The 11,190-nt window shown below is 48.7% G+C and overlaps 1 protein-coding gene across 1 annotated transcript in view; it reads left to right on the top strand.

The window, feature by feature from the left end:
* The first annotated feature begins 9,267 nt into the window (after positions 1-9,267).
* PELI2 (pellino E3 ubiquitin protein ligase family member 2) overlaps positions 9,268-11,190 on the top strand; it is an 81,521-nt gene continuing 79,598 nt past the window's right edge. The window contains exon 1 of the mRNA XM_035103786.2: positions 9,268-9,711. Coding sequence (XP_034959677.1) covers positions 9,635-9,711 — 77 coding nt within the window. The 5' untranslated portion in view covers positions 9,268-9,634. The remainder of the gene's footprint in view (positions 9,712-11,190) is intronic.

The following is an 11,190-nucleotide window of genomic DNA, read 5'->3' as shown; positions in this document are numbered from 1 at the left end:
AGGGTATGCTACCCAGCTCAGCACTGTTGGCACCAGCCAGCAGTAGCTCTTGGGAGTTTAAGGCAGGAATCTTTCCCAGCTCTACCTGGGGATAGCAGGGATTAAACCTGCCAAGCATTTGTTCTGCCCCTGAGCTAAGGCTCCTGCTTCTGTATTAAGAGCCACATATCACAGAATCATAGAATTGTAGAGTTGGAAGGGACCCCGAGGGTCATCTAGTCCAACCCCCTGCAATGCAATGTTTCTCCACCTACTTTTGCCTCATCTACACACCCCACCCAGACAAAAGGGTGCAAAGTAGGGCTGGTGAAGAGTGCGACCTTGGAAGAGGGGGCATGGGCTGTATAGTTTCCTGGGGGCCAGGCTGAGGCACGTGGAGGGCCGTGTATTGGAGTAAAATGTGGGGGTGCTCAATGAAGGGTTTGATTTCTCATGTTGCTTGCCAAAACGTGTTCGCTTTCTCTGACAGCGAGTTACAGGCACAGCTTTCTTCAACGCTAACTTTGGCCTAATAAAGAAGATAAATCTGTAATAATTCAGCTCCTGGTTTTTAATAAAATCTCATCTTTCTCCCTTCTCCCTGGAAGACGCCAGAAAAACCCTCAATGTTTTTAAGATTAGCTGCTTCCCCCCACATTTCCTTATCTCTGTAAACGACAGGGGCATGTCTGCGCCAGGGAAATGAATAGCTAGGAGATCATTTCAGTCAAGGAAAGCCAAAACCCCTCAGTCAAGTGGGCTAGTCCTTTGGGTTCCTGAAGCCTTTGCACCAGCCTGAATGTCCTTAATGCATGGAGGGTTTGAGACGCATTGGCTATCCTCACCTGATTTTGCTGGCCAGTCGAAGACATTTCCCAGGGTGTGGCCGCTGTTGCACGCTGACAGCTTCTAGGAGCCACAAAGAGAGGCGAGTGCAGGGTGGGGATTAAATTATATGATTCTATGAAAGGTGGACAAACTATCCCAGAAGGAGCATGAAGTGCCACACACCAGAGCTAAAACCCCTCCCTAATAATAATAATAATAATAATAATAATAATAATAATAATAATAATTTTATTTATACCCCGCCTTTCCCAGTCAAGACCGGGCTCAGGGCGGCTAACAACAAGAATATCAAAGCAAGCATAAAAGAAACAATTCAATTAAAATACAGATTAAATACAATGTTAAAATTAGAAATCTACAAGTGCAACCTTATTTAAATATCTCTAGGATAAAGCCTTAGGGGAGGGTAACACTGGGGTCAGACTGAGTCAGTCCAAAGGCCAAGCAGAACAGCTCTGTCTTGCAGGCCCTATGAAAAGATGACAACTCCCGCTGGGACCTTGTCTCCTGAGAGAAAGCGTTCCACTGGGTCGGGGCTAATACTGAGAAGGCCCTGGTCCTGGTCGAGGCCAGTCTAACCACCTTGTGACTCGGGATCTCCAGTATGTTATTATTTGTGGACCTTAATGTCCTCTGTGGGGCATACTGGGAGAGGCGGTCCCGTAGGTACGAGGGTCCTAAGCCGCATAATGATGGGGGTGGAGACACTCCTTCAGGTATACAGGACCGAGGCCATTTAGGGCTTTAAAGGTCAGCACCAACACTTTGAATTGTGCTCGGAAATGAACTGGGAGCCAATGCAGATCTCTTGGGACCGGTGTTATATGGTCCCGGCGGCCGCTCCCAGTCACCAGTCTAGCTGCCGCATTCTGGATTAATTGCAGTTTCCGGGTCACCTTCAAAGGTAGCCCCACGTAGAGCGCATTGCAGTAGTCCAAGCGGGAGATAACTAGAGCATGCACCACTCTGGTGAGACAGTCCGTGGGCAGGTAGGGTCTCAGCCTGTGTACCAGATGGAGCTGGTAGACAGCCGCCCTGGACACAGAATTGACCTGTGCCTCCACGGACAGCTGTGAGTCCAAAATGACTCCCAGGCTGCGCACCTGGTCCTTCAAGGGCACAGTTATCCCATTCAGGACCAGGGAGTCCCCCACACCCGCCTGCCCCCTGTCCCCCCAAAACAGTACTTCTGTCTTGTCAGGATTCAACCTCAATCTGTTAGCCGCCATCCAAAATCCAACCGCCTCCAGGCACTCACACAGGACCTTCACCACCTTCACTGGTTCTGATTTAAAAGAGAGGTAGAGCTGGGTGTCATCCGCATACTGATGGACACCCAGCCCAAACCCCCTGATGATCTCTCCCAGCGGCTTCATATACTGTAGATGTTAAAAACCCTACCATCCTATGCAAACCTCCAGCCAAGTAATGTGTACATAAAATGCTTATGCATCGGGGTGAAGTGTGCATCTCTTAGTGAAAACAATAAAACAAGACGTGTTATATTAGGGGAAAATTGTGCTGCAGAAATGTGTACATTAGGGGAAATTGCATACAAATGTGTGCTATATTAGGAGGAATTTGCATTGAAACGATGAGGAATTTTCACGAGGGCTTCTTGTTGTTGCAGCAAACTGATGTGGAGATGTGGAGGACCAAACTCAAGTGGAAAAATTAGAAACAAAGAGAACCCGAAATGGACAGATTCACTAATATTCAAAATAGTAACCATTAACTGCACATTTATTCAAACAAAGGTGTCTGTGAACGTGACGTATGAAGGCTGGTAACATCACCCCTGCCCTGTGGGAATCCCTTGCAGATGACCGGTTGTGCCTGGAGACCGACAGGTTGTGCATCCACAGGAGTGACCAGAGGAAGAATTACCGCTGGGAGGAGAGCGGAGAGACAAAATGCCATGGTGCATCTGCAGCAGTAGCACCAGACGCCTTCATCTGCCCCAGCTGCAATAAAACAAGTCTCTCCTGTATCCGTCTCTACAGCCACAGCAGGCACTGTAACTCTCCAACAGTTTGACTTCACCCCCAAAGGCGCACTCCTCCATTGTCTCCTGAGACAGACAGCCAACAACAATTGTCTTTATATTGCGTACTGCCCTGTAATTTATGTAATGTAATGCCCTAGTGATGTATGGAAGTGAGAGCTGGACCATAAAGAAGGCTGATCGCCGAAGAATTGATGCTTTTGAATTATGGTGCTGGAGGAGACTCTTGAGAGTCCCATGGACTGCAAGAAGATCAAACCTATCCATTCTGAAGGAAATCAGCCCTGAGTGCTCACTGGAAGGACAGATCGTGAAGCTGAGGCTCCAATACTTTGGGCACCTCATGAGAAGAGAAGACTCCCTGGAAAAGACCCTGATGTTGGGAAAAATCACAAGGCCACAAGGAGAAGGGGATGACAGAGGACGAGATGGTTGGACAGTGTTCTTGAAGCTACAAACATGAGTCTGCCCAAACTGTGGGAGGCAGTGGAAGACAGGAGTGCCTGGCATGCTATGGTCCATGGGGTCACGAAGAGTCGGACATGACTAAATGACTAAACAACAACAGCAGCCCTGTAATCCTCGGATGAAGGGTGATAAAGAAAGGTAATAAATAAATTATTTAAAATAAATCCAGTTAAAACAATCTAGTTAAATCAATTCAACAAAATTGATGAACCGGCAAAACAAAGCTTTTTAAAGTCTGATAGTCATTCACACCTCCAGTGCTCCCCTCTGCTACCCCCTTGCCTCTTAGTACCCCTCCTATGTAATCCCACCGCCCCCTATGGGAACTACAGATCTAGACGTTTCCCTGAGACCCAGACCGAGCTAAGAGAGGACACCCTGTCTTTTCAATACAGTGCTTCTCCAACTTTGGTCCCCTGCTGTTGTAGGACTACAACTCCCATCATCCTGAAGGCTGGCCTTGCTAGCTAGGGATGATGGGAGCTGTAGTCCCACAACAGTCAGGGACCCAAACTTGAGAAACGCTGGTTTGGTTGGTGGGGCAAAAGCCACATGCAGATCCCGAGGACGGGGGTGGCGGCGGCGGCTGTGTGGGGTCGGCAGAGAGGAGGTGTGTTGAGTTTGTGGAGGCTGGGAAGTTCGCATGGGGAAAAGGAGAAGGGTGTCAGGGAAGGGCTTTGAGGGGAAGGGAGCCCAGCCACGGTAGATGAGCAATGAATGACAAAGGACAACAGGAAGTGGGGGAAAGATGTTCCTATTCTCTGAACTGTTACTTCTGTTATTTTATCTGATTTTTTTATGTTATTAAGCTGGGTTAAATGCTGTTTCTTTTATCAATGTGGAGACCTCTTTTTATGGGGGATATATTTATTTTGATTCAGATGCTTTGATTATGTGTTTTGGATTGCAGCCAACTTAAGTCCTACCTGGTGTAGACTCATCGAAATTGTTGAATCCGAGTTACTTGTGTCCATTAATTTTATTGGGTCTGCTTTGGCAAGGACTTGCACTGCATAGCAACCCTTTGTGTTTTTCGTGTGCTGGAAGTGGACTTGTGAGGGTTTGACCCTAAAAGGCGCCTTAAAACTTCCCTTGAATAAAATCAAATCAAAAATAATGGTTGGTATTCAACTAAATAATTGCATGAGCAGAACAACTTCTACCTGCACAACAGCACTTTCCCCTTCTTCTCCCCTATGTTGTCCCCAAAACTACTTGGGAGGGTTGGGGGGCTCCCCATAATAGATTTGGGGTGTGTGTGCGGGGGAGGAGGAAAGCAGAGAAAATCCCATTGTGCAAGTAGACATTGTTCTGCTTGTACAGTTGTTTAGTTGAATACCACCCAATGAAGTTAAGGGTTGCATTCAGCCCGAGCTAGCCCAAAGCATTTTGCTGCCTGAGGCAAAGGACAAAATGGCGCTCACTTTCTATATTCAGAAAGTGACCGGACTGAGAGCTGACTCAAACATCAGCGCTGGCAACAGGCTATCAGCATCCCCCAGCACGCTTGAGGGCTGGGATATGGCAGGCAACCTGGCACACCTCTTCTGCCTTCCAACAGAGGAGAAGAGTCAAAGAGGGACTATTGCTGCCTCCCCTCAGCAACTGCCACCTGAGGCAGTTTCCCACCTCTGCCCAACAGTCACGTCGGCTCTTTATTCAACATAGGACTATGGAGATTGTTCTGTCACTTGCAAGCATTTCTGCTACCCAGATGAAACAATCTGCCCTTTTCTTCCTCTGCGTGCTGATCTGGGGTTTTTCCTGAACTTCTGGACAGGGCCGGCGTGTCCATTAAGGCAAACTAGGCAGTTGCCTAGGGCGCCAAAATGGAGGGGGCGCTGGCACGACGGGGAGCGCTGCTGGCTTCGCAGGACTCGGTCTGCTGCGCGGCCACTGTGCCCCAATGCCACCTACTCGCGTCCAGGGCGGGCGGCAGCAGCGGTGCTGGTGCAGCCCAGGCGTGCCTGGAGCGCTGAGGGCAGCAGCGTGTGGAGGACACGTGGGGCGAGAACAGTCCCTTTCCGCGGCGCGCACGCACCAGAGCCGGGCCTTCGGCTCCAGGCGCCGTCGTCGTGCTCTACTTCTCAGGCAGGCGGGAGCAGCTGCTGTTGCGCCTGGGGGTCCGTGGCTGAAGCCCGAGGGCAGCCAGAGCAACCCAGCCGTCGACATCGCAGGTAAGCGGGAGGGGCGCTGGGAAGGGAAGGGGGTGAAGGCTGGGCCAGGCCCGCAGGGAGGAGGCAGATGCCGGGGTGGTGGTGCCAGAAGGTGATCTCGCCTAGGGTACAAAAAACCCTAGCACCGGCCCTGCTCTGGTTGGGGAGGGCATGCGGGCGAGAAGATGGGGGAGAAAATCCCATTGTGCTAGCAGGTATTGCTGTATATACAGCCCAAGGTGGGCAGTGATTCTAACTAAATTATCAGGAGATTCCGACAAAACATCAGGAAGAACTTTCTGATAGTAAGAGCTGTTTGACAGTGGAACTGCCTCTCACAGGAGGTTGTGGGCTCTCCTTCCTTGGAGGTTTTTAAGCAGAGGTTGGATGGCCATCTGTCACAGATGCTTTAGCTGAGATTCCTGCATTGCAGGCGGTTGGACTAGATGACTCTTGGGTTCCTTCCACCTTTCCAAATCTATGATTCCTAAATGGTAGCAGGGAGCAAGGGCTGAATGTAACCACCCTGATTTGAAAACAAACCAGGGATCAGGTATCCCATAAATAAGTCATACAAGCCAAATGTTCCCATCGCAGATGCTCAAGGCAGGAAAATAAACTTGGCTTGGGATATCTACTTGTCCATCACGTAGCCCAACAGACATTGATAATTTGATCAACTGCTTTTATCCAGAAGTCTAAACCAAAAAATGAGAGAGAAGGATGGAGAAAAATGTTCCTTTATGTAGAAAAGAGAGAAAAGAATGATATAAGAATGCTGCTGCTCAGCTCCCTAAAGAGAAAGAGCTGTAAAGCTCAGGATACTTGTTAAGGCTGGAAAGATAAAACAGCATATCAATGACTCCAAAGAGGGAACATGGACTTTAAACATTTTCACTTTAAATTGTTCATTTAAAAAGTGTGTGTGTTTTTTTCTTTAAAAAAAAAATAGAACTCCCTGAAGAACAAAGAATCCAGCAGTTAAGACAATTTATTTTCGTCTCAGAAGATGAAACAGTATGGAAGCAGTTGAGACCAGAGAATTTAAAACTGTCATTTCCAATTGCTGATAAATTAAAACCCAGAGAAGAAAAGTCACTTTCCTCAGCTGCACACCCAACTTTTTGATCCCCAAAACAAGCCACACTGGATTTAAACTGGCACTTCTTCTCTGCCTTTGATGCCCTTTTTAGGGGAGACTCCACATTACACACAGCTGGATATTTCTTTCCCTTGATTTTTCTGTACAGTATACTGTACTGAAAAGCAGGCTTGGTGGCTGGCATCCTGAGCAGAGTGGCAGTGGAAGAAAGATTGCTTAAATCCTGCATCCGCTGTAGGTAGGAAAGCAGTCTGTGGTGGTTGTGGGGGTTTATGCTGATAGCCACTATTGCTATTCTAAACAGATGCACAAAACTTTTCTTCTATGTTGCTGTTGTTTAGTCGTTTATTCGTGTCCGACTCTTCGTGACCCCAACTTAAAAAACACAGCTAGGTTGTTCCTTTTCTCAGTTTGGATCAAAGCTGGTTTGGGGAAAAACACAGAATCACAGAGTTGGAAATTGGCCATGGCTAATGCCATGTGCTCCTTGGATGAAGGGTGGTATATAAATTTAATAAATAAAACAAATAAAATTAAATGTGGACAATGCTTTCCAAACCAGCACAAACCAGAGTCAATTGGAGAATGTGTACACAGCCTAAATCTTTGAAGGAAAGCTATTGGGGCACAAATTTAAAAGCCTTGTTTTTTTTTGGGGGGGGGAATTAAGTAGGGCAAGTCAATATTTCCTATCTTATGGGGCAGTGTGCACTCACTAGCCCTAGAGCTCTGCCTTCCTTGCTGCCATTAGCTCTACAGTTTTAATGGTGCTGTGCTGTTTTTAATTGTAATAATTTGTATGGATTTGTATAGATTTTTTTATGTGTGTGTATATGATCTTGTTGAAATTCCCGCATTGCAGGGGTTTGGACCATGTACCCTCAGCGTCCTTTCCAACTCCACAGTTTTTGATTCTATGATTCTATACAATTTATTGTTTTGCTTTGTTTTTGTTGTGCATTTTGAGTTTTTATCTTGTATCTTTCTGCCGTGAACTGCCCTGACGTCCATGGATGAAGGGTGGCATACAGGTTTTATGAATAACTAGCTGGCCCGGCCACGCGTTGCTGTGGGTTTTTGTGTTAAATGGACCTTTTTCTGTTAAATGGACCTTCAGAGTCTCCCTTTAGAGTCCCCTCACCTGCCCTGTCCCAACCCTGACTCCCCTACTGTAAATTTCAAAAATAAGACTCCCCCACCCCTGAAAATGTCCCCACCCCCACTGCTTTGGCTGACTCAGGGTCCCCCCCATGGCTATGTGTTTCCCCCCTCCCTTTGTTGTGCCTCATCCCTGTGAGCCCCCTGTCCCGTTGTTGTGCCTCATCCCTGTGATTCCCCCACCCTGTGAAAGGCCCATATTCTGTTTGTTTTTGCCTGTGGCCTACTGGGCAATGTTGCGGCCTACTCAGTTTTCCCTGTCCCAACCCACCCCCCACTGCTTTGGCTGACTCAGGGTTCTTCCCCCCCAATTGCTATGTGTTTCCCCTCCCTCCCTTTGTTGTGCCTCATCCCTGTGCCCCCCCATTGTGAAAGGCCCTATTCTGTTTGTTTTTGCCTGTGTCCTACTGGGCAATGGTGACGCCTACTCAGTTTTCCCTGCTGGGCAATGCTGCAGCCTACTCAGTTTTCCCTGTCCCAACCCACCCCCATTGCTTTGGCTGATTCAGGGTTCTCCCTCCCCTCCCATGGCTAAGTGTTCCCCCCTCCCTTTGTTGTACCTCAGCCCTGTGCCCCCCATTGTGAAAGGCCCTATTTTGTTTGTTTTTGCCTGTGGCCTACTGAATGGTGCGGCCTATTGAAAAAGCTGGGCCTTGTTGCTGCAAAAGGACTGTTTTCAGTTGGTTGCTGTGGAATTTTGTGATTTCATCTGGCGGCACAGCTTTGGAGGCGGCAGTGTGCGATCTGCCCTTCTATTGGATGCTGCTGGAGTCTTCAGAGCTTCTGGTGGTGGCATCTAATTTGGGCGCCACTTTTTTGTGTTTAATCATTATTTTAGGTGTGAAAGCTGTGGTTTTTTGGAAAAAAAATTATGCCAGATCCCTCCCTGATGGGCAAGGTACGTTGTGGCCAAATTTGTTACATTACGGTTCAGAGGTTACGGTGAAAGACTGTTACATCCGTGTGTACAATGCCTACATTTATATATATATAGATAAAAATAAGATAACAATGATGATATATATATATCATTGTTATTTTATTTTTATCTATCTATATATAAATGTATCACCTAATCAGGTGACATATATATCTATATCTAGTTTTAATTCTATAAATTTTTAATTATGTTTTGACAGCTATTTCCACACCTATGTTTTTAGCTGTTCCTATTCTTGTCTACAAGCCGCCTTGAGCCAGGTGTATAGATAATAATAGATAATATAGATGATGATGATGATGATGATTATTATTTCACGCAGTTTCCAACATCACCTCCTCCTCGCCCACTCCCAATCCTATCCCTATGGCTTATGAAAGGCTGCATTGACTTTAAGAGGCGGCGGGCCCTTTAAGCGCCTCCCCCTCCCTTCCCCTTTACTCCTATGTTTACATAACAGAGCGGACGATACCATCGCGGCTTTGGGGACGGGAACGGAGGGGTGTGTGGAAGGAGAGGATGAGAGCCGAGGGGGCGGGGCCATTCCACGCCCCCTCCCCTCCCCTCCCCCTCCTCGGAGGCGGCGCTTACTGACTTGGTCTCTCCCGACCTCCCCCTCTGGCAGTTGGGGGCTGTTGTCGCTGGGCGCTCGCTGAGGAGGAAAGAGAAGAGGAGTCCGCGGCGGGCGGGCGCGCGAAGAGCGGGGGGGAAAAACGGGGGACGATTTCGACCGACCGAGCGACTGACTGAGGGAAGAAAGAGAGAAAGAAAGAAAGAAAGAAAGAGAGAGAAAGGAAGAGGGCCGAGGAGCGGAGGGGAATAAAGAGACGCCGGACGGACTTCTTTTTTATATAGATAAATAATAAGAATAAATTATTCTTCTTCATCTTACCCGCCCCCCGTCAGATTTTGTTGTTGTTGTTGTTTGTTGTTGTTGCCCCGCATGGGATTATAGCGGAGGCGGCGGCGGCGGCCCCATGTTTTCTCCCAGCCAGGAGGAGCACTGCGCGCCCAACAAGGAGCCCGTCAAATATGGGGAGCTCGTGGTGCTCGGGTGAGTCGACGCGCGCGCGCGCGCACCTCTCTCTGTGTGTCTCGTGTAGACGCGCGTTCACGTGTGCGCGCGTGTTTCGCGAGGAATCCCGCCCGTGGTGCGGTTGCGATGTGTGTGTGTGCAGACGCTTGTTTGTTTGTGGGGGCCCCCTCTATTGTGTGTCGTGTGGACGCGCGTTCACGTGTGTGCCCGTGTTTCCCGAAGAATCCTGCCTGGTGTTTTGTTTGTTTTTAAAGGAGAGAGGCTTGTTTGTGGGGGGGGAACCCCTTTGCGTGAATGTATGATAGAAAGGGGGGGTTAAATTCGAGAGGGGGCGGCGGTCTTTTTTGAGGGGTGGGTGACTCATTTACTATGGGGGTGCCTGTTGTGATTGATTGGCCTTGTTGAGGGATCCCCGTCTTGTGAATTCACAACGTATGAAAGTGTGTTGTAATGTTGTGTTGGTGGGGTTTTGCTCAGAGATTCGGGTCTCTCTCTCTCTCTCTCTCTGAGAGCCTCCTCTTTTTTGAAGGGTGTGTTGAGAAATGGGGGGGACGTTGGTGCTGGTAATGGGGTGTCCCTTGGTGCCTCCCTGACCCTGTTTTTTTTGGGGGGGAGGCGCTTGGAGTTGGCCTGGGTGTGGGGGTGTTGACAAAGTGGAGAGATACTTGGGGGGGTGTCTTGTTTGTCTTGGAGAAAACCGAGGGGGGTGTCTGTGGGGCAAGAGCTGCTGGCACCCCGCGAGGTTTTTTTTGGGGGGGGGGGGTTGTTCAGAAAGAGTGCCCGCGAGGGGAGCCAGGACCCTTATGTGTTTGTGTAGAGAAGTAAGTAATATATTGGGTGGGTGAGGGGGGGTTCTTATTGGGGGATCCCTTTCTTCCCAATTAAGGGACGGGTGAAGGTGAGGAACGTGCAGGGGGGAGGGAAGAGAAAAAGGGTTTCCCCCAGGAAATGACTCTGGAGTGGGACCCAGAGGTGCCCCATGAGAGAGACCCTTGAAGTGATGGGGAGGGTTGGGCGTGCAAGGGAGGATATGTGTTAATCTCCTGTGTTCTTTCCCACCCATCTATAGCATACAGTATAATATAGCAGTAATATATCTGTTACTATGACTGTTTGTTTGCTTTGAGATACAAATGGATCTTGGGAAAGGATGGTTGGAAAAGATTGTGTTTAGCTCTTGGGGTGAAGGGGTGTGTGTGAGGTTGCTTTCCCTTGGAAAATGACATCTTTCTCCCCCCCCTAATTTTTGGAAGCAGGAAAGCCTCTGGGGGCTGTTGGTAGGATGGGAAGGCATCTGCCAGGAGTGTGTGTGTTTGTTCGTTTGTTGGGGAGAGAGAGAGGAGTCTTGTGTGTCAGCTGGCAGGGAGGAGGTAAAGAGGAGTTTGGTGGCTAGAGGAAGACCCCCCTACAAAGGGAAAGAAGCTAAAAGGGGGTCTAGTCGGTGTGAGAAGTAAGCAGAAGGGGGATGGGGGGGAGGCAGGAGGATTAGTGAGTGTG

The sequence above is a fragment of the Zootoca vivipara genome, chromosome 1, assembly GCF_963506605.1.
Source record: "Zootoca vivipara chromosome 1, rZooViv1.1, whole genome shotgun sequence".
Lineage (NCBI taxonomy): Eukaryota > Metazoa > Chordata > Lepidosauria > Squamata > Lacertidae > Zootoca > Zootoca vivipara.
The sequence above is the reverse complement of the archived record's forward strand: the minus strand, read 5'-3'. Positions and strand labels throughout refer to the sequence as shown.